This window comes from Triticum urartu, chromosome 4 (genome assembly GCF_003073215.2).
Source record: "Triticum urartu cultivar G1812 chromosome 4, Tu2.1, whole genome shotgun sequence".
NCBI lineage: Eukaryota > Viridiplantae > Streptophyta > Magnoliopsida > Poales > Poaceae > Triticum > Triticum urartu.
This window is the reverse complement of record NC_053025.1, coordinates 120,640,938-120,665,168: the sequence shown is the minus strand read 5'-3', so window position 1 is coordinate 120,665,168 and position 24,231 is coordinate 120,640,938. Positions and strand designations below refer to the sequence as shown.

General features: G+C 45.4%; 1 protein-coding gene across 2 annotated transcripts; it reads right to left on the bottom strand.

The window, feature by feature from the left end:
- Positions 1–2,594: 2,594 nt before the first annotated feature.
- LOC125550998 (regulation of nuclear pre-mRNA domain-containing protein 2-like) lies at positions 2,595–21,702 on the bottom strand. Of its 2 annotated transcripts, none has more exons than XM_048714139.1 (8): positions 21,590–21,702; positions 21,286–21,461; positions 19,159–19,406; positions 9,887–10,060; positions 9,635–9,791; positions 7,857–7,996; positions 7,526–7,561; positions 2,595–3,890 (listed from the first exon to the last, which is right to left on the bottom strand). In XM_048714139.1, the coding sequence occupies exons 2-8, from the start codon at positions 21,401–21,403 to the stop codon at positions 3,018–3,020; spliced, it is 1,746 nt and encodes a 581-aa protein (XP_048570096.1). In that variant the 5' UTR covers positions 21,404–21,461; positions 21,590–21,702; the 3' UTR covers positions 2,595–3,017. The 2 variants fall into 2 exon arrangements, with proteins under 2 accessions (XP_048570096.1, XP_048570097.1); XM_048714140.1 differs by having other exon boundaries at positions 21,559–21,699.
- Positions 21,703–24,231: the final 2,529 nt, after the last annotated feature.

Below are 24,231 nucleotides of genomic sequence, written 5' to 3'. Positions count from 1 at the left end.
TAAGCCCCATTCTAATCTGTGACCATCTAGAAAGACTTAAATGCAAACAATAAGTGCCTAGCTCTCCTGCCGCTCCTAACAATGCTAAGTATCATATTAGGCTAGTCATAGTGGGGAGTAACTTAGACTAGTGTCATGCATATGACACTAGTCTTTGTTACTACATTCATAGTGCAAAGTAACATACAAGTAGTATCATAGATGATAGCATTTATTACATCATAGACTCATTTTGCAAAGTAACATATTATGTTACTCCAAACACCTCTCTTCTCATTAACCCCATGCCACATAAGCAAATCTGTCTTGAAATGCGCTATGTTACTTGCTAAGTTATTCCCACTATGACCAGCCTTATGTTAAACCCAATGCCCCATGTTCCATATGCCATGTTTCACAGTGGTCCAAGAGAAAAATGACAAGACAATGTCTGGATGCAACTTGGCCATGGAAAGGGAACACCAGGGCAGTTTAACTTAGCCAATGGCTAGTCAAATCCGTGGAGGGACTAGCCCCTTGAGTCCTTGACCAGTTGCATGTGAAACACGGATCCATCCAAATAAGTCTCCAACTCCAAGAGAAGAGGCCAACAAGGTGGCAATGATTGGAGAGAAACGATGCAAGGAAAATGCTGGGTGATTAACTCAGCTTAATTAGCCGGTCAAATCTGCGGACTGAGGGGGCAGATGGTCCATGGCCAACCTTGTTCCATGTGGAGATCAGATCACTGCCATTTTATAGGCACTGCATTGTGTCACTCATTAGTCATTAGCATCATCACATTTTCAATTAACTAGTAGTTCAATTAACATATATAGAAGTAGATTAACTGTAGCACCATGTCTGAGATGAATTAACTTTCCAAACTTGATCAGTACACTATGTCTTTTCCATTGTTTCTTGAGATATTTTTTTTAAAAAAAGAAAAAGTGTTTCTTGAGATAATAATAGTTTGATGAGTCCAGACCATACAGCTGCTGCGGTTACAGATGCAAGGAACAGTGCATCCGTGTATGATACGTTTGTAACTAACCGGTTGGCCGTACCCCTCCACGATCTACCACACCTATACTTATATAAGCACTTTGCTAGCTACCCCAGTCGATCTGAATCTGCAGGATGCATTGTCACACTGTGTTTGATATTATGCTCTGCGTGCCATAGAAAATGGATGATGAATGTTCCATCTGATCACATGAAACCAGTCAAAAAGATCAGCTCAGAAGAAGAGGAAGATTGCAGGTATTTTGGCCGGACGGCGGTGGATATTAGTCAAAGATGGCCTCACATGGTCAGCCGCCAAGCCCGAACGAACAACGCCCTCCCGTGATATTCGCCAGTGTAAACTCGATGCATGTAAATTGTAAAGTGGCAACGTACTGGAAAACCGGGGCGCTGCACATATATTCTATGTAACGCTAGTGTTAGTTTCTACGGAATTGGTAGTAATAGTATGAATGAATCGGCTGGCTGGAACGGGAGAAATGGATCCAGATCTCGGGGTGACATGTTCCCACAGCTCGCCCCATATGCTCCGTGACTCCCTTTTGCTCCATCCCCGACTAGTATAAGACGTGGCGTCACATGTTCACTCCATGTTCCCACGTACTCCCTCCCATCCACCAGTGGAAGCTGCGTGCACTTGAGCAACGCATGCTGCTGGCCTCCACACGCATTATATACGCGCGCCGTAGAAGACAACACTACAGCTCCAAGCCTCCAACTCTTCAACTCCCACCACATTCCAAGTCTCCAACCTTACGGTTCGATCAAGTGCCATGACGACTAAGCTGCAGGCTGCAGGCTGCCGCCGGAGTATCGTCGCCGTCGTCTCCTGCCTCCTCGCCTCCATTCTCCTGCTCCATCTCCTCTTGCTCACGCCGTCGACAGCAGCCGCCGTGTCTCTCGACGCAACAGCATCGCCGTGGCTGTGGCAGCAGGGTCGCCGCGGTCCTGCGGCAAGGAGGTTGTTGCTGGCCGCACAACCCAGGCCCACCACGGCCGTGGGCGGCACGGAGACCAACGAGTTCCACGTCAAGGGCGGTACTCTTCCGGCGGCGGCGAACGGCAAGCCGGTGGAGGTGGGGTTCGACGCCAGCATGAGGAAATTTCCCAAGAGCGGCTCAAACAAAAATCATAATTAGTCTGGGGAACTGAATCTCCTTCCTTCCTTACTTCTCTCTTTGATCAGCTGTAGCTGTAGCATGTAATATCTTTTGCAGATAACACTCTCACTTGTAGAGATTATTCAAGACTAACCTATCTTAGGGCATGTGTAATCTAGTGCCAGGAAATAATTAGTGTGTATCAATTTTTGAGAGGAGACAGTTTGCTCCAGTGCTGATGTGAACCCGGATAGATCATCTCTCCATGTCAATTGACTATTTTTGGAAGTTTTACCACAACCATCACAGGAAATTTCAGTTCACCTGACCTGTGCAACCTCAAATCCTAATTCCTTCCATGTATCCCACTAGATTTCCGGCAAGCCCCCACTTCATTGACACAATGAATCGCGTGTAATCTTCACCACAGTTAAATCAAACTAGCAGCAACACGAGTCACAAGTAATCAAATGAACGAAGGGGGGAAAGTTGCAGCACAAACATTATAAAATAATAATAAATAAACGTGAAGAGCAATATGAGTATATGAAAAATAGTTACAGTTCAGATCCCATCTACCGGTAAGTTCTACGACTGAGCCCTAAAATGTTAATATCATTGGGCAACAACAATTTAAGCAATAGTATCACCCATTTGTTTGTCTCTGAGCTAATTAACGTGCTATGCAAAGAAAAGTCTAACTACTTCATATGGTCAAGAAGTATCGAGCAAACTTCTCAGACCAAAAGGAACAGTTATACATCACACAAGCCGTACGCCTATTTTCGTAGGCAGTGATCCTGTTTCTCCTACAGGACCTGTAACCTAACCGGATAATACTCGGGAATTATTGTTAATGTACAAAGATAGCACAAGGTGCTGCCTTTATGCCCCGACATTTGTAATATAACATCATTGCCGTTGGACGGATGGAGATTGCTGCACCTGAACTGGAGGGAAGAACCCAGTGCTTGAAGTTGGGAAGAATCCAGTTGATGTTGGAGATTGCTGTGGTGCCTGTGGAGACTGCTGCTGCTGCTGAATGGGTGGCAGAGGAGGTGGAGGAGGTGGTCCATTTGGCATTGCAAAACCTGCCGGCAACAATGGAAGTGGAGGTGGCATAGAGCCAGCCATCATCCCAAAGGGTATCATTCCGAACATTCCTCCAGGACCTCCAGTATTTTGACTAAACTGCTGCATAAGTTGCGGTACCATTGGTTGTAATGGAGGCGGTGCAAATGAACCTGGTACTTGGTTAGCCTGTGCTGGTGACTGTGTGCTTCCAAGAGAAGTAGGTGCTGCTCCAATCTGTTGTTGCACTTGTGGTACTTGGGCAAAGAAAGGGGGAGCCCCTGTATCACCAGCCTGCTGCTCAAGTCTAGGCCTCTTTGGTCTGTCAAAGCCGGGAGGCCCTGCAGAGAGTTCTCCAGAAGACGAACCACCATTTATGGAAGCAGCTTGTTCAGCGGCAAGGGATGAGAAAATGGAGGACAGCACTTGCTGGCCAGATGACAAAGATGCAAGCTTATCTGCCATAGCTGCTGCTGTTATCTTGGGTTCATCACCCATAGCACTGGTCATGGTGGGAGGTGAGGTTGCTGGATGCACCGGCTGAAACTGAGGAGATATTGGACTTGCTTCTGAATTCTGCATCACAGCAGTTGTTTGCTCTGATGGAAATGTAATCATGGGTGGACCAGAACTAGATCCTGGACCATTTGTAACAGGAGCACCACCAAGACGTTGTCTGAGTTGCATGGCATGTTCAGCCTCTGCTCGAGCAACCTGTTTGTCAATAAATTAAAGAATTAGCCATAAATCACTAGTAATTCGACGAATAACTGCTAAAATGCTACAGTGCTACGTAGGCAGAAAAGACGGTGATAAAGATAGCTAGCAGTGTTAAATAGAATCAATTGAGCCTCCATAGAAAAATCGAGCAATACATTAACAGGAAAAGATGCTACATATAGGTATAATAAATGTTTGAAACTTTCAGCTTAAGTTTGCAAATAACATATGTTTGAACTGACATCTACGTGGGCCATTGCCCTATATATACATCTATCCAAACCTATCCCTGACCTCTGTTAAGGAGTATTATTATTACTATTATAGGTCTAGGGCCTTGCGTATTCGTATTAGTTTAAATGTCCTTGTGCTCCAAGTCCCTTGTAATATTCACCCCTTGGGCAGTGCAATAAATCTAAGTTACTCATTTAAAATGGTATCATAAGCCCAGGTTTAGAGAGTTTTCTGGACGCCGCAACTCGCCATCCCACTCGTTTTTCTTTCTTTTTTTTCGGTCTCGTCTTGTCTAGATTGATTCCCTATCTTCCGCTCGAAGCTCTTGTCCCAATCCCATCTAGATCGAAGCTACGATTGAAAGCTCATGACCAGGATCATGCTTGTCTTATTCGCTGATTGGATCCGCCCTGGCCATTCATCTTCCTCGTTCCTGTTCGCTGCCTCAACAATCGAGCATCACCGGATATCTATCATCTAGTAACTCACCAGCACCCTACATTAAGCCAATCTTCCTGATCAAAGCACTCGCTCCCACGATGTCCACCACTCTCCGTCTCCTACATCGACCGCCAGTGGTGATGTTGTTCCCCGTCGACCCCCAGGCCGGCCACCATCTTGCTGCTCACGGCGCTCCGCCGCCCGCCCGTCTCCACTCACCCTTGCTCACCTTTGTGCAAACCAACTCGCCTTGCTCCAAGGACGCCGCATCCGTCTTCAACCAGGATGCCACCGCCACTGTCTTCCATGCCGTGGCGCCTCGGCTATTGTCTCCAAGATTGACCGGCAACTGCTACCAGGGGCCTCCCATGCCGCCAGAGTCCCCGTCACCCCGCTGCACTCGGCGCATCCAGGTTGATCTTCTTGAGCACCGTCATCCTCTAGTGCATCTCCTGCCCAGGCCATCATTGTCGCCTGCATTTCCGCCTCGCGTGGCTGCGTTCTCGCCGGGGAGCTCGATTTGTGCCCCCTTCTAGGATTCGCGACTCACCACCAGCGGCTCTCTCTCTGGCGACCATCTTCATCGTGTGTGGCAACATAAGCGAAGATACAACTTAAGTATCAAGAGAAGATGGGTTGTCAAAAGAAGATGACGCATCAAGAGGATGAATCATTGTGCAAGAAGCTCGGCAGAAAGAAAATGGACATAGATCGACGACAATGCAGAAGGAGGCCATGAAATCCCTATAGAAGACAACAAGGACAAGAAAGGCCACAAAAGTTGTATAGAAAGGACTAGGACCACAGAAGAAAGCTGCCATAGAATGGTTTGGTGGACCCACATGGCATGAGAAACACAGAAGAGTAAAGGACTTGGTGGACGCAGAGGAAAATAGAAAGCTAGAAGCTAGGAAGAACACAACAGACAATGATGCATGAGCCATCATGTTTGCAAGAGAGGCTGCGGAGGAGGCCGTGCAGGTGAGATGACGACGAGGAGCAGCGGAAAAGAGGAACTAGTGGATGAGCACACAGCACCGATGGAAGGTGCACCACCATCAAGAATCACCGGACAGCTAGAGAGGGAAACCGTGCCCGATGATGACATTCTATATTTTTTTCCTTTTTTTAGGTGAAGGGTCAGATCAGACCGAACAACAGGAAACTGGCTCAACCTCGCACGAACAGATGTGTTGTCTTCCTTTGTCGCACCATCTTCTCGATTCTCCCCCTTTGGCTTGACTCAACAGGTCTTTGAAGACTCCATGCTACAAACACTCTCAAGACACGGATTTTTGGGTTTTCACTATTTGTTTTAGTGTTATACTTCAGGTGCAATGCTATTGCATAGGCTTTGCATTTGAAGGAGAGGGGGGGGGGGGGGGGGGTGTTACGCGCAATGGGTACAACAATATGCATGGGCCCATCAACTGGACGCACAATCAATCGCACCATACAATCGCAATAAATGCATGGCCACCTATGCAATGCATGAGTAGGCTGCATGAAGGGGAGGGGGTTAAGGAGTACTAACTCCGTCTGGGATTAATAGTCCGGTGAGTCAATTCTCTAGAATAAAGGCATGGTGCAGCTCCTGACAAAATTGATGGCTACAGAACAATTAAGCCTTCTGTTGCATGCAGCTAGGGCCCAGCGCGCTCTCTCTCTGCTTTGCATGCGACCAATGAAAGAACAGCATTAAACTATGCATGCAAGTACCAAGGCTGCTAAGGCCATGTAAAAGTGGACGACGCTTCATGGCTAGCCGGGGCTTTAAACCCGGATGGAGGTAGTATTATTAGTATTAGTATTGGTCTAGGTTCTCCACCTCTGAACTTTCTGATACGAGCTTATTAGCTTCATAAGAAGCTGCAATTGGTAACAACACATATATGCATGGGGCCATCAACCATGGTCACATCATTCAATCAGCACATACAATCGCACAGATAAATGCAATGGCTACCTCGACTGGGGGCACCGTAGACGGACACAACCTTATACATATCAGACTACCCAAGGTGTTGTACAATTGAATTCTCTCGAAGCAGATATAACAAGATACATCATAGTAACCCAACTCTGCAACTGAGCGCACGAACAGTCAGGCTCCAGGATCTGAAAACAGCGGAGCGGAACGGGCGGTAGTGCAAATTTGCAGAGCTGGGATTTCGTGCCCCAGACACACAAATGCAAAACCAGGTTTGAACCAGCCAATTCGTGGGAGGGGTGTGTTTTAGACAGTTTTGAGAGTTCGAGGGAGGTATTCTGAACCAAATCAAAGTTCAAGGTTATAATCTGAACTCTAGGACAAATTCAGGGGGGCTCGGGGGTGGGGTAAAGTGGACCCCAGGGATGGTAACAGGAGTAAATAAGAGACAGAAGAGTGCTTGAAGGTGGGATGCTAAACTGGTCGCTGGACCTGTGTGCTCACTAGCCAAGCAGACCATGGTTGGCCTACTACCTTTCATCCAAGCTGAATTATACCACAAGTACTTCAGTTACTTCACATCCTATTAGAGAGCTTGAGCAATGCATTAATGTGATACGTATCTGCACATTTTTACATGGCCTGTTCTTTTTTCATCCAACATTCATCTTGAACATGCGGACACAACTTCACCAAGAGATGTCAATGACCAAGAAAAACTCTAGCTATGCCTTGCCTGCCATGGGGCATCATAGATATCATCAAGCTTCAAGAGTGCTACCCAGATCTACGCAACATGGACAGAACAGCTAGCACAAGGCAAACATGTATCATAGGTTCATAACAAGGAAGCTAACCGATCCAAGAAAACGAAAGACACAATCTTGGAATTTAACCAAACAAATTACTTTTAATCAGTAGCAAAAATCAGCAGATTTGGCTTTCTACATGATTTTGCAGGAATATCAACGCAGTAATGACTATGACAATAACATGTAAGATGATATCAGAGAAGAATCCTTACTTGCAACTGAGTGCGAAGAAGCTCCGACTTTCCTTCCTGTTATATAACAAAAAAACATAAAAGCTCTGTAATTGCAAGCCAAAGAAGGATTTTGTGCTCGTATGAATGGGTTCTTCCACTACTGCAACTATTGATATGCCCTGAGATTTGTGTAAATTCCCCGCCATACTTTATTGTAACAGAGGTGAGAGAATGTGCACAGTTAACAATGCACACTCAGTAGCTGAGATAGTAGAAGCATCCACTTTGCTAAGGGTTTTTCCTATTGTAAGCAAGAAAATATGATGCTATCAGGGTAAAACATTTGGAAGAAGAAAAAGGTGCTGAAGACCTGTTCACCGAGAGCTACTTTTAGTTGATTAATCAGGTTTATCCTAGCTGTGTCGACACTTTCAAGTTGCTCGATGCACTTCTTGAGGACTGCTTCCTGCTCTTGAAGGTCAGAAACCAATGATGATGCTTGAGGAATACCTAGGGAAAGAATGAATCAATTATTATCACTACATATTCTTATCGATTATGCTAAAGAGAATAAATGTAAGCCTTGCAATGTCAGAGCATTATATATTTTCATATCCATTACTTTACTTCAGGCTTCAGATTATAACAAGTGAGCAAGACCAAAAACTCCACAGCCAGGAGCATTTAATAGGAAACCTTCCATTATACTAGTATCTTTCACTCTAAACCTCAAGAAAAAAATATAATTGATATCGGCGTACAGAACTAAAATTGTGTCGCAGTTGACACCGAAGGGGAATTAGCTCATGTAAAACAATGTACTAAGCAGCCAGATGTGCTATACCAAAAACAATAGCGACACATGAACCGCCACTTTAAAAGAACAGATGTTGTGCATGAAGAAAACTGTCTTCTTCCGCGCATTGTGTCTAAACCATGATACAATCACGTTTATAAACAATTACAGTGCATAATCAAATGATTCTCTATCAATCGATTTTCTGTCACCATGGAGTGATTAATGCATTTTATAACCACTTAGTCTAGAATGTTATGCAAACATCACAGCGAACATGACATGCACATTGGAGCATGCTATTAATATTTTGTAAGTTACAACAATCCCCAAGAAACAAAAACAAAAGTGTGTGTGCTCGCACACACACAAGTACAACACCATAACTCATATAACATGTATGAATCAGATGAAGATATGCAGTAAATCCCATAGCATCTACCTAACAAAGTAACAAGTCATAGTTAGTGAACAGAGAAACCATTTGCAAGTTGAATTACTGTTGTGTTTAAGATATTGGTCTAACCTTGTACCATTACTTGAGCTCAGAGGAGTTAGATCATTATGATTTTCTCCATTTCAAAGACAAATTGGGTACTATTGTTTAGCTTGACTGAAAGATTATGTTCTAGAAACAATAGTACCATGTACCAATATGACAGTGTTCACATTCAAAAACAGAAGGATTCTTCACTGGCATCTTCTATCTTCTATATCTACTCCACTAACCTATTTCTCTCAACATGCAAGCATGCCACCTCACCATGTAAGCATGGCTAAAGGTCCACCTCAACATGCAACCATGCATAGCAAGAAATCCACCTCAACATGCAAACAAGCAACCTATTTCTCTCAACATGCAACCATGGCACCTCAACTTGTAATATGCATGGGAAAAGGCCACCTCAACATGCAAGCATGCAGGAGAATTTCCATTCTACTCCTTCCGATCCATATTAATTGTCATATTATTGCTATGGATCGGAGGAAGTATTATGTTATTTATATTTATAAATATTTATAAGTATATAATGATCAAACACAATAAATCATGTATAGTTACAGTTTTAGTTCCCATATTATTACTCCAATATTCACGTTGTATACTGCCAAGTCTTATATTTAAAATATATTGCAAATCATTCCCGCAACAACGATGTGGGGTATCATCTAGTTTCCTTAACACTACCACCCAAATACTTATAGTACATCATGGAACTGGATGTAAAATAGTTTTTGAACAACCATGACACAACACAGGCTAAGAAAGGAGAATAGTGCCAAACATTCTACAAAGGAAGTTGCAGATGTCTATAACATTACAGAAGTAGTGAAGCAAGCAAAATCCTTACCGTGGGTACAAGCATTATCTACATCTTTGTCCATCTTCTCCAAAACATTAACAGTAGTCTTACATTTGTTTAAAGCTGCGTCCTCGTCAAAATACTGATCAACTACAGACTGATATGCAGTCGCAATCTTTTCAGGCATCCCGGAAACAGTCAGTTCCTACAGCAAAAGGCAAACAAGGAGAGCTTTCCCAAATTCATTCCAATTTATGAAACCCATAGGGAGAATGACATAGATAAGAAGTGGGAACATACTTTTATATATGTACTGGAATCCTTCCGAGCAGCTTTGGGATCTGAAGAGGGATTAGGGCTAGGATTTGAATCATTATCGTTGTTATCCAATGTAGGAGGGTTCTCACCAAGGATGTCAACTTTTAGGCTCTCAATACGGGTTCCAAAAACCTTCCGCTCATCCCAAATCCCTATCTGTAGTTTATAGAAACAAGATTACACTTTATTTTTTGGATTTTGGCCTTTACGATCAAACAGTAAAGTAAATCATTAGATTCACCATGTGTACTCCTGCATCAATTGGCAAAAACTCATAATACAATGTGGTTCCTATCAGTGCAGATGATGACTATAATCAGGCAGATTCATACCGCTAGTATTTACTATTTACTACAGGGCATTGTTCTTAAGGCGGTAAGGCGACCTAAGGAGAGCAGCCACCAGCCTGAGGCCTAAGCACCTAAGACGGGACGCCTTAAAAACAATGCTACATGTTGTAGCAACTCTGATAGAGGTGCCCATGCAAATATTTGTATGCCTAAGGAATGACAGTGGAAGAAAATTTGAAGTCGCTGCTTCTTGTTGCTCACTACCAAGACCAGCAGTTCTTTTGGAGAGAAACATAATAATGCAATTGCTAAACCAGTGACTTTTGGAAAAAGAAGGTAAAGATAGAAAACAACAGTCTACAGGTATGTTCACTTTCCTAATTGGTGCCTACTCTTGTACGGTTCATCCCTCAATCTCTGTACATGTAATGTAAATGCACGCTGTGCATGAATGTATGACCATACCTTCAAAAGACATCGACAAAAATATCTGGAATCTGGAGAATAATATAACAGGGCAAGAACTGGATAGCCGATAACCTAGAGCAGCAACAGAATATGCGTAACTCCACCTATGTAGTCTGAACATAGCTGGTCCCAAGCCCAGGTAAAGGAGGAGGGTTGTGATAGACTTGGCGAGCCAACGTCAAAACTCAGCCACTCTTATGGAGATGAAACCCAAAAGAAAATCGTTGGGGCATTGACCCTTAGCGACGCGACATATCTGAACCTAGATGTGGTATTAGATGGGCAAGGGCCGGGCTGTCACCCCCTTGTGGCGCACCGTATCTTGATCTAGATACGGTGATAAGTGGTGGTGCGCTACATCATCGACCGTGTGCAATGAAAAATGAGCAAGGGTCATCGCAGTTCACTCAACGAATGCGAAGGTTAAGGAAGCTAGCCGAGCCAAGTAGGATCTGCTTAGGTGGCTAGAACATAGGGTCCCTGTCTCCCTGTCCCTGACGAGTTATGGGAGTTAGTTGATACAGCGGTGAGGAGAGGTGTTGATATCCTATGTGTCCAAGAAACCAAATGGAAGGGGCAGAAGGTGAAAGAGGTGGAGGATACCGGCTTCAAGCTGTGGTACACGGGGACACTACAAACAAAAATGGAGTAGGTGCCTTGATCAACAAGAGTCAAGTATGGAGTGGTAGACGTCAAGAGGCAAGGGGGGCACATTTATCTTGGTCAAGCGGTCATTGAGGACTTAGTTCTCAAAGTTATCAAGGTGTATGCCCCTCAAGTAGGCCACGATGAGAGCAGCACCAAGAGGGAGTTCTGGGGAGACCTAAAGAACATGGTTAGGAGTGTACCTATCGGCGAGAAGCTCGTCATAGAAGGAGACCTCAATGGCCACGTGGGTACATCTAACAAAGGTTTTGAAGGGGTGCATGGCGGCTTTGGTTATGGCAGCATGAATTGTCGGATCATAATCCCGGCAATAATCTCAGATGGATGTCATGCGTAGCCGTAAGGCTAGAATAGTCACACGAGGAAGTTACCCAAGTCCAGGCCCTCACGGTGCAGGTAAAACCCTAATCCTACTTGATTGTATTGATGTTGGTAGCCTCGTATGAGAGCTATGGTGTAGTGTAGAGATCGCTAAGGATCACGTAGCTGCACCGAGATTAGATAATCTATGATCTAGCCCTAGGCCTCACTTAGGGGACAAGGCCTAGGGTTTACAAGGTTCTAGGTCGGTTATGACCGGGTGGAGATCCTCGATCCCTAGGATGCCTTCCTTGGGCACCAAGTAGATAGATGTGTCCTGATGAGACCGACAGCAGAGTAGTGGGTCCTGGGATGGCACCGTGAGTAGCCCCCGAGTGCGTCATGAGCTCGGCTGCGTCCAAGTAGAAATTGAACTGAATACGTCGTCTTGTACTGTTTGGAGAGGTCTTGAGGTTCTACCGAGAATTCCTGGAACAGAAACAGATCCGACACCGCAAACTAATGGGCAAGAGCAGTGAGCCCTGCCGGGTGCGGACAACCAAACGAGAATCCCTTGCCTTATTATGATGACGCAAGGGGCCAACATCAGAAGGCCGACTCCGGTGGTGTCGCGAAGCGTCACGAATCTTGGGTGAAGTCATGGCAACGTATGTCTGACCGGGGCCAGACCTAGTTCGGTCCCCGAGTGAAGACCCACTGAATCTGCTTGACTTGAATCGGTCCGGTCTGGTCAAGCGTGTGGCGCGAGCCCCGACGAAGTCAGGTCTCGTCGTCCGACGCATTGAATGAGGGGATGCCACAGCAGGATCCTAGATTCCTGTACCGCCATCATCACGTCTCGCAATTTGCTTGGCCCGTGGGCGTGACGGGCGGTTTCACAACGAAAACGTGGCAACGCGCCCTGCGCGCGGGGCACCGTTTGGGTTTCCCTTTGGGCTACATAATGCAGGGGACGCGACGACAAGCGGACACTTTCCCTGCGCTCGCCAATCTTCATCTTCCTCGCGTGCTTGCCCTGCCATCGTAGACAGAGCTCCATGCGCAGATCTTCTTTCCCTTCCCTAACTCTCGGACAAACCGAAACTAGTTACGCCTAATGGTGCACGTTGAGGCGAATCAAAGAGGTGGCGTCCGTCCGAGGCAAGACTCTCCCATAGCCAACACCACTAAGGGGAAATGGATCCCCTCGTTGGTGACATGGGACCGGCTAGAGAAACTCATTACCCATGGCTTCTTCCCGAGGCGGGCGGCGGTCCATTGGCGTGCAGCCCCAGAGGAGGTCAAGCCGGCGCCGTAGCCGAACGAGCGCGTACTTCTTACGCCATCCGTCCTATGAGGTTTATCGCTGGCGCTTCACGGTTTCTTCTGCGGGCTTTTTTTCTTCTACAACGTCCAGCTTCATCACCTCAAGCCTAACACTCCACATCGCCTCTTTCATTGTGATGTGTTTCCTGGGGACCGGGCCCCATTTCGACCTGTGGCAAAAGTATTTCCGGGTCAAGGTGCAAAAGAACTGTAGCGTAGCCGACATTCAGCTGAAGCCTAGATCCTACTTCAAGCTCGAGCTGCCCAACTTCGTGAAGTGGCATAGGGGTGGTTTCATTGCCCCGACGTGTCGGCTCATGGCAGACAGATGGGGTTGCCTCCGTACTTGGATAAGCCCCTATTTGGCATCAATCTTGGGGCCTGGGTTCAGCCAGTGACGAGTCACCTGAAGTGGAAGCGCTTCATCAGGAGGCGATGCGCCTAAAATGTGGCAGGCTCACCGAGGAGCAAATCCTGGTGACTTGGTGGAGAGGCGCATCCAACCCCTTCAGGCATGGGTGCACCCCATGTATGAGTATGAGGGCCCACACGATGCAACCCAGTCGATGGCGGAGCCCTACGACCAACTTACACTCAAAAAGGTGGCTGCCTTCGTGGTGAACGCAAAGGTGAAGGACATTTCAACAGTCATTCGAGTCGAGCCGTACTCCCGCACACATCCGCCTTCCAATGTAAGTAATTGAATCCGAATCCGCTTCTTATATTTTTTTTTCCTTGTGTCGTCCGTGCCAAGGAGCCCGGTAGATTCCGCCATCGATCCGAAGGGGAGCCAGATCAGCGAGGATAGCAAGGATGAGGTCAACGATGAATCGAGCGATCCGAATGGGAGCTAGCCGGATGACGAGGAAGCCGACGACAACGATGGCCCGTTGATATTCCGACAGACCTCAAAGAGGAGCCGCAACTCGGAGATGTTTGATTTGCGAATCCAGACACAAGCAAACACGCCAACCTTCGAGGAAGCCGAATGGAAGCACTAGCGGAGCGAAGCAATGCCGAGCTCCTCCACCATCGCGCCATTGCCAAGGAAGAAGATGTGTGTCGTCAAGGAGTTGTCGTTGGGCAAGTAAGTTGCCAAGCTTTATTATTTTTTCATAAGTTTGGTAAGTTGTAGGTTGGACCGGGTCTTGTCCTCATCAAAAGCAATTTGCCTGCAGGCCGCCCGGGAGCTTGAGTGAAGGGGAGCCGACCAGCCGAATCCCACCGCACATTTTCACCAGGTCGGCTGTGACGGGCTCATCGACGCAAGGTGCGTTAACTTCCTCTACTCACCCGGCCATGACACCGGGCATGGAGGGCCAAGTCTTGGAGCTGCCGCCATTGCACACCATGTCGCCTCTCAAGGACGTGGTGGATCTAAAGCCGGATGTAAACCCGATGGAGACGACGAAGGGTACAGAGCCGATCGTGCGCTCGACGCCAGTAAGAACGCTCAAGGCCGATCCAGCCACTAGCTCGAAAACAACGCCAATGGAAGGAGTCATTCAGGCAGCTCCCGTCGTCCTATGGGTGAAGTCGACTGGCCAGACATCCCCTGCTATGAGGTATCAAAAGCCCAACTCCCGCCACGAAGATGGCTTCGCCCATGACCGTCATTGAAGCCCCTGAGTCCATGGAGACACTGGTTTTGTGTAGCCGAAGCAGCGGGAAGATGGAGCCTTTTTGCCATTGTAACACAGGAGGAGGCTGACCAGGGGACGACGACAAACTGGGAGACGATGGTGGTGGTGTCGTCGCGATCAAGCTGCAGGGGTACTTGCGCGCTGCAAGGAGTGAACGAGTGCCTCACCTACCTTTGGGGATCAAATTTAGTGATAAAAAAGAACAAAGGAAATCATTTGAACTTGGCATGGAGTGGAACATCTTATTCATGGTGCTGGCGAGGACAAGGTCGACCCCGAGGCGACAGGAGCCGAGCTAGCGGCTTTGCACACGCCGATCCCCGACGAAAGCGTGAAAGCGAAGGCCTTGGAAGCCCAAGGCAAGGCCCTTGCGCAAGCACAACTACGCCTATGGAGGGAGTGCGACCAGCTTGCTACCAGACAGGACAGGTGGGCAACCACCAATTGAAATCACCGTCTGAATCGCATGGCAGCCACTGAGACCGCGATCTTGCCAAATCAAGCCCGAGAGGCTCGTACCTCTAACCTGAACAGGGAGCCCGACGACGCAATGGTCTATCGCGACCTCATGGCGGTTGCCTAGATCACCCGATGGTTGAACAGTTCAAAGGCGCCAAAGCCATGCTCAACATGACGGTGGTTCAGCATGTCATGGCCAGCCAATTGCGCAACCGACTGGCGACCACCTCTGAGCTACGCATCGATGCCAGTTCTTCGTGGCCCAACCACACTCGCAACTGCAAACTCAAACCTGTCAGGCCAGGTGTCAGCCCGAGGATCGTGCAGAGGCTCAGAGGATTGGCACCGCTTCGGGCGAAAGCCAACTGTCACCCTGTTCGACCTATCATGCCAGGTGTCAGCCCGAGGATCGTGCAGAGGCTCAGAGGATTGGCACCGCTTCGGGCGAAAGCCAACTGTCACCCTGTTCGACCTATCATGATCCATGACAAGCTAGGGCGACAACCGGACGAGTGGGATACCATCCGAGCCATTGTTTATAAAGCGTCCCGCTTTAGACGCTTAAGCTTAAGCAACAAGACGCCCTGGCAGCGCCTTGGATATTTGCCCGCTTTAGGCGCTTAAGCACCCACTTTAGGCACTTAGGCATCGCTTAAGCGTTAGAGCAGGTGGTGCTCGGTTTAGGTCGCTTTACCACTTTGTAAACCATGATCCGAGCTCTCCGCGTCGACAAAGCACACCAATACAAAGGGAACCCTGAGGTGCTCAGGTCGGCTTGCCTTTTAGCTGCATCCATCAGCCCACCATGCTTGATGCTTCACCTACGAGGTCCTCGAGCACCCATTCCTAAACAAATTCCAGGTGCGGAATATTCACAAGTATACATGCAATGCCAAGCCGGATCACTGGATGGCCGACTACCTCACAGCCGTTAACATGGCCAATGGCGATGAGCTAAACACACTTCGCTACGTCCTCTACCTCGCTAGCACGACCGCACGACGAGGGCCTAGCTGAATAGCCTACCAGCCAGCTCAATCTACAAGTGGCAGGACTTCAAGGATGCATTCATGGCCAACTTCGAGGGCACTTACCAAAGGTCGGGCAGCCCCTATGACCTCAAAAATCGCATCCAAGAAGACAAAGAGACGATCCACCAGTACATATCACGGTGGCTCAAGAGGAACCCTCTAGAAGAGGTCTCTGACGAGCAGGTCGTCCAAGCTTTCAAGCTCAATGTGTAGGACGAGCACCACAGGCATAAGCTGGCCAGATCAAGGATCGGCACCATGAGCGAGCTCATGGACATCGCCAAACGACTAAGCCACCAGCAAGGAGAACATGCGCACTGCTTGAAAGTGCACATCTGCCAGGAACTCGGACAGGGCCGATTCCCCCCGGCGAAGAGACGATTCTGAGCGCTCAAGGTGCAAAGGAAACCGCAAGCGCAAGAAGAGGAGTCGGATTTCGACCTCGGTTAAGAGCAGCCCGTGCCAAGCCCTCACGGTGGAGGTAAAACCCTACTCCTGCTTGATTGTATTGGTGGTGGCAGCATCATATGAGAGCTATGGTACCACGTAGGTGTATCAAGATTAGATGATCTAGCCCCAGGCCTCGCTTATATTATATATGGGGCAAGGCCTAGGATTTACAGGTCCATGCCAATTACGGCTAGGTGGAGATCCTCCAAGATCGACGGGATGTCAAGAAGAGGATGTCATAAGCTTTGCTTTAGCCTACAACTTATCATAGCTAACACCCATTTTAAGAAGAGAGAATTCCATCTGGTGACTTTCAGTAGTTGTCAACACTTAACCCGTTCGATTTCATCCTCTCGAGAAGATTAAATACGTGTGCTTGCCTAGATTGTAAGATGATACTTGGAGAGTGTTGTCCCTCGACAAAAGCTTGTGGTGGTTGACTTCCGCTTTTGTGCGTGTGTCCAGCAGGACAAGCGAGCTATGAGTGAAGCAAGGGTCGGGCTTATGGCGACCTCTACTAGCATTTAAACACGAGTGAGGTGAAAGGGAAATCTATAATATGGCCAAGATCGCAGAGAGGAAGACAAGGGATGTCAACCAAGTCAAATGCATCAAGGATGGAACAAATTGACTTCTGGTGAGGGATGAGGAGATCAAGAATAGATGGCTAGAGTACTTTGACAAATTGTTCAGTATAGAGAACGAGGACTCTGCCATCGAGGGATGTCAACCAAGTCAAAGGCATCAAGGATGGAACAGATCGACTTCCGGTAAGGATGAGGAGATCAAGAATAGATGGTTAGTACTTCGACAAAATGTTCGGTCGAGAGAATGAGAGCTCTGCCATTGAGCTGGACCACCCCTTTGATGATACCAACAGATGTTTTCTACAATGAATCCATGAGTTTGAGGTCAAGGATGTAAAAAGGATTAAAGGAGCCAAGGAGATGGGCCCTAATTGTCCCCCCATTGAGGTGTGAAATGCCTTGGAGACATAGCGATAGCACGGCTAACTAAGCTTTTGAACCTCATTTTCGTCAAACAAGATGCCCCAAAAATGTAGGCGGAGTATATCAGTACCAATCTTCAAGAATAAAGGGGATACTAAAAGTTGTACTAATTACCGTGGAATTAAGCTGATGAGCAATACAATGAAGCTATGGAAGAGAGTCATTGAGCACCGCTTAAGAAGAATGACAGCTAATCAATTTGGTTTCATGCCTGGGAGGTTGACCATGGAAGTTATTTTCTTGGTACAACTTATGGGGAGATACAGGTAGCAAAAGAAGGACCCACATACGATGTTCATTGACTTGGAGAAGGCCTACGATAAGATACTGTGAAATGTCTTTTGGTGGGCCTTGGAGAAACACAAAATCAGGACATAGTACATCACCCTCATCACGGACATGTACGGTAATGTCGTGACAAGTGTTCAAACAAGTGATGGCGACACTGATGACTATCCAATTAAAATTGGATCGCACCAAGGGCCAGCTTTGAGCCCTTATCTTTTTACTTTGGTGATGGATGAGGTCACAAGGGATATGCAAGGAGATATCCCATGGTGTATGCTCTTTGCAGAAGATGTGGTGCTAGTCGATGATAGTCAGACGGGGGTTAATAGAAAGTTAGCTACTTCTAGGCTTAGTACAAGGACACCTTTCGAATTTGGGGTCGATGTTGCAAAAGGATGGTGATATGATGAGGATGTGAACCATCAAATCAACACCGGATGGATGAAGCAAGCCAAGCTTCTAGCGTCCTCTATGACGAGAGTGCCACGAAAGCTAAAAGGTGACATGTCCAACAGTTAGGCGTAGACACACAAGGATGGAGTTTGAAATGATGATATGCGTGATAGAGTTGGGGTAGCATCAACTGAGAAGCTTGTCCAACATCGTCTAAGATGGTTTGGGAAGATTAAAGCATGATGATGATGGCAAGAGAGGTCGGGGTAGACCAAACTGACATGGGAGGAGTCCATGAAGAGAGACATGGAATATCACCAAAGAACTAGCCATGGACAAGGGTGCTTGTTAGTTAGCTATCCACGTTTCCAAAACCATGACTAGGTTTTGATATCTTTATGGTTTCAATTGTAGCCTACCCCAACTTGTTTGGGACTTAAAGACTTTCTGGTTGTTATAGCAAAATTATATGCGGCCAATAGTTTGCTAAATCGACTAAGAATGATAGATCAATCATATGGTGCGTTAGTATTGTGATAGCACTGACAGATTTAGATCCCTACAATGTTTTGCGAAAAGGCACAAAGCACTAAAGTACAAATCAAACATGTACTCACATTGTTTCTTTTTATAAGGCGTATAAAAGGTTCGATCTCGTTCCATGATATAAGTTGTGCATGCGAATTTACTGGTGTTTTTGTCTTGTTTCTCCATAGTTATGACATCTTAGCCCACTTGCATTTATAAGAAGTACTCTCACCTACTAGTACTTCGATGATTTCAGATGTATTTATGTATGGATACTTGGATAGTCGGTAGTTTTCTGCACTCTTTTTCTTAGTTTCATAACCTCATTGATCCTTGTGCTAACTCAAAATACGCCTTATAACTTGGAATGAAGCGAGTGATGATGAAACAAAGAAAACTTACTAATCTTGCGACCACTTTCTTTCCATGTTCTCCCCCGTTATCATGAACATCTTTAAGTGATCCAGGAAGAACCTTCCAAAACTCATTCACAAATTCTCCACCCTTGCGTTTGCTATTTTGCAGTATGTCATTTGATAGATACAGGAATGACACTTTCTTATCCTTTGTTGCATTATTAAACTGCTTCTCCCATGTGTCGACGATTCTTCTGGCTCTCTTCCGGTGAAAAACACACCAATGTGAAAGTGCTACTTAAGAGTTCAGGAATACAAAAGACAGCTACTGCAATATAGATTGAAAGGGGAAAAAGTATGCTGCAGAAATTCTCAAATTTAAATCTATAGCTGTCATCTGAATATTTGATACTCTAGAAAAACAGGATTGATCAAAAGTACAAAAGTTAAATAAACTACAAAACTGATTACAGCGTGATAAAATGAGAATTATCCACACCCAGAAAATAATGACAGTTACCAGTAAAAAAATATCAGTTCGAAAAGAGGTGTACTTTCAATTAATCAAATGTAACCGCCATATGATGTGCACTGAACAGTAATGGAACACAATACTTTGGAGAAGTACACATATGAAAAACATAGCAAACCAGAACAGGTAGGTAATTAGCTGGTCACAAACTACATAGGCCCCATTCTAATCTGGATAACAGACCGACCAATGTAGATTCCCATTAGAAAATGGCCTAACGCTTCCAGTCATCTTATTCTACTTTGATAATTAATGTTCTTGAACACTACATACCTAGAAGCAGAATTAGGACACACACCCACACCCACACCCACACCCGGTCACACACACAGACCCAAAAAAAAAGCAACATTACACAGAAAAGTAGGGATTTACAATAACTTAGCAAACTTAGTTGTTTATTAGTTCCGCAAGATTTACAAGTTTGAGATGATGTAGTGTATCATACAATTTTCAGGGCTACACTTCCTCCCATAAGATGAAAGCACAAAGACGTCAAGAAAGACATGTAAGCTACCTTTTTCATGGTAGATATAGGAAGGCATCCACATGATGAATGTCTACGTCTTTCGTAAAACTCATTAAGTTCCCCTTGTAGCAGTAGTTGTCACTTGTGGTTAATTCAAGGGATGATGGTGCGTGATATGGTCTAACTAACTGGTTAAATGCTCAATATGAGGATAGTGTCACGATGTCCAAAAGTTAAGTTGCTTTGCAAATAAACATTGGTGATAAATAAAAGAAATACCATCAGAATAGTGACCCCACGAAGATCATTCTAACTAACAAAGTCACAAAAATATATGAGTATAGACATACAAATACCCCAACAGCAACAGTCAGAAGAAAATAATTTTGTAGTTAAAAAGTAAAATATGTATGTCTTCGTTTCGTTCTGTAAAAGAGGATGTGATATAATCTGTTCTGCTCACTCTTCCTCCAAACAAAATGCTCAAAATTCGCTGAATTGAGCATGAGAAAAATTATACCCCAACTACGAGAGGCCCAGACAAACGATAAGATAGTATTGTGCTGTAATACATAGTCCTAACAGTTCTTGCCATCATATCATCTGCTATTCCCTAAGGGTAATGCTCTCAAAAGATAATGGAAACAACTTTTTGCTATGACTCTCAGAAAAGCAAGGAAACCAAGCATCAACAGTCAGAACGCAAGTACATTACAAACTTAAATTGTGATGCAAAGTCAATAATGCACAAAACAAAATCAAAATCAATACTTTGCCATGGACTCGTATTATACATCTAAAATGCAGCAAAAACAGCACTAAATTTCCTCATAGAAGTGCAAGAAATATATCAACCAAGAGAACAACCCACAAGCTCCGGAAAAGTATGTCAGAATGCAATTATATTCTATGCGTCACTAGCTTAACCACAAGAAGCAGACTACTCGTCTGAACCAGGTCACAAACAAACTACTGACAATAAGCATCCTGTGAGGCAGAAACAAGGTGGATAAGCCAAATCTTTCCAAATGGAATCTCATGGGTCAGTCCTACCCATCCACATTGTAATTTAGGGCTTCACTTGCCCAATACCACATCAATCCAAGTAACAAGAGCACGCTAGGCTATCATATGCAGGTGCGCATGAAATTAACCAATGGAAACAAGGATACTCTGGATGCTCGCCGCCGAGCTGTTGAGTTTATTTAGCTTCTCGGCAAGCCCCTTCTCGCTGAAAGAGCCGCCGCCGCCGCTGGTCTCCGCCTTCGCATCCGCCTTCGTGCCCGCCATCGCGAAGATTCCGCCTAAACCCGTGTCAGGTCCGGTCCTTCGCTGACCCGCGGAAACCCTAGAGAAATTTACGCTTCAAACAATCAGGACGCAGAACAATCGGAAAAAGATCTCGAAAGTAATCAGGAATTTGGAGGATTGCGGTGAAAGATTACAGGTCGGAGATTTGGGGGGAGAGGTGAATACCCGAGTTGCGACCTCCTGAGCTTGAATTTGCCGCCGGCGAGGAGGGGGAGTGGGGAAGGGGGTAGGGGGAACACGAGAGGGTTTCCTCTGGTTTTGGGGGGTGGTTTTTTCGTTGTTGTTTTTATTTTTCTGGGTTACTTAAATATAAGGCCTTATGTAACGTCTCGTGACGTATGAAAATATGAAACGCTTTTTTCCGAATAACACACTACTAGTATTATATTGCTTGATAGATGTTGATTATTCGAAGTTGTCGTTGGAATCAACCAAACAAATTATAACGATGTGGATTTCAAAATAAATAAATATCTTATGATGTATTTCGACAAACAAAACTACACTATAGCACTTTTATGTATCTGCTCTTAATTGACACACGTCACTTAGTTTTTTTTAGAAATGGAGGATGACCCCGGCCTCTGCATCTGGACGATGCATGCAGCCATTTTATTAATTATTCGCATAAGACATTACAAAGTAATACAACAGCAAGACTAAAGCCACCGTCTAAGCAACATTTGTAGCTATTCCTATCCAAATGATGAAAGGATGCTGATAGTCTGGGCCTAATACCAAACAGACCTCGCAACCAAACCTAACATCTAAGACCATAGGTCCCATCCAGGATGCCTGCCGGGTATGGTGCACCCACCGGTCTGGCGCACTCCTCAACCAGGACGCCTGCCGGGTATGAGGCCGCCGTAGCCACGTGGCATCAATCCCTCTTCAGAGCTATATTGCTGCATCTACCTCGCATGGTCTATCTGCCGTCTTGTAGCGACCCGACCTCAAACGGTTAAGTCTTTGTGCTTCAGTGTCATCCCTGGATCGATAATGCTGACACACACAGTACTCGAAGGATTTATAACAGAGTAGCAATCACACACTTATTACATAGAATGTCTCATAAGAGAACTTATTACAATAAATATGGCTTAAGGCCATATAATACGATAACAGCGGAAGGCTTGGAAGATAAAGTGAGTCCATCAACTCCAACGGCATAGCTGAGCTACACGGCAACGACCTAACGAACCTTACTCCTCGTCTGAAAAGTCTGCAACATAATACGTTACAGCCCGAAAACGAGTCAGCACATGGAATATGCTGGCAAAATAACAAAGTTGAGCAAGAACTGACTAATGCTATCATTACATGCATATTTGGCTGGTGGAAAGCTCTATGGTTAAAGTTTTGTGTAAAGCCAATTTTTCCGTGTAACAAAGGAATATATTTCATTTAACTATCATAGTAGTTGAAACATCATTGAGAAGGTTCCTCCAACTCAATCCCAATTAAAAGTAATTATCAACCCAACAATATTAATTAGAGTGATGAGATACATATGATAATCCAAGTACTAGATACTCAAGATGTCCATAACCAGGGACACGACTAACCATGATTAGTTTGTACACTCTGCAGAGGTTTGCGCACTTTTTCCCACAAGACTCGATCTCCTCCGTTGGATTTCTCGCACTACCTGGTGTTTGAGAAACGGATGACCGAGACACAGTCTTTCAGAAGCATTAGCTCTAACCCCGGGTAGACAGTACCAACCTACATCCCTCTACATCTGCTAGCCTATCACTGGAAGAGGTCATGCAACTTACTCAACTATACTAGAGCTCATAATAGCTTGTGGCTGCACACAGAAGTTTCTAGCATGAAATATCTTAGTTCCCTTTGAGCCTGAGTGGCGGACCTTAGGATTATCACACGGGTACTCTGGGATATCCTAGGACAACACTGGATTCTCCAGGTGCCCGACAAGCAATCCACCCAGATGTGTATTAAAGTTGTCACCTTAAGTTGAACCATTAATTAACAATCTCACATCTGTTATGGATTCACTCACCTAAACCACGTCTACGAGCATAGCATGGCAATATAAGCACTACGTAGAAGTAACTCCCAAGGGTTTGATAATAACAGGGCAATAGGTTCTACCTCATCAACTACTTATCAATCCCACATGTTATCAAGTCCTAACCATGCAATGTTTGAGGATTGAAACTAATGCATAAAAACTGGTGATAAAGGGGTATGATCAAAATGTTACTTGCCTTGCTGATGATCCGCAAAACCTAGAGACTCGTAGTAGCACGCTTCGCACTCTGGGTGTTCTATCGCAAACAAACAATAGCATACATAAGCAATCAAGCAAAGACGCACGGGTAAAGCACGAATAGGAAGATCTAGAAAATTCAATTTAAGAACCCCGGTTTGCAAAAAGAATCAAATCGAACAGAGCAACGAAACTCAAACTGCGAAAGAAACAAGATCCGATTACTAATCTGGACTAAAGTCAAATTTTACTGTATCAAAATCTTGTTCAAGTTGGTTAAACAGAAAGAGGGCTTCGAAACGAAAATCTAGGCGCTTGAATCGCCCGATTCCGATAAACGAGCGAAAAGATAAACTAAAACGAAAATCGGATCAGAAATCGCGATCGAAAATAATCGCAGAAAATCTGAAAAAAGAAAAAAATTGACGAACAAGCTAACGAACGAACGTTCGCTGTCTGTGGATAACGAGTGAACACCGTTCATTAAAATGAACGTATGGACGAACGTCCGCTAAGTAACTAAACCGAGAAAACCGACGAACCGATCTAAAAAAACAAAATTATGGTTTTTTTA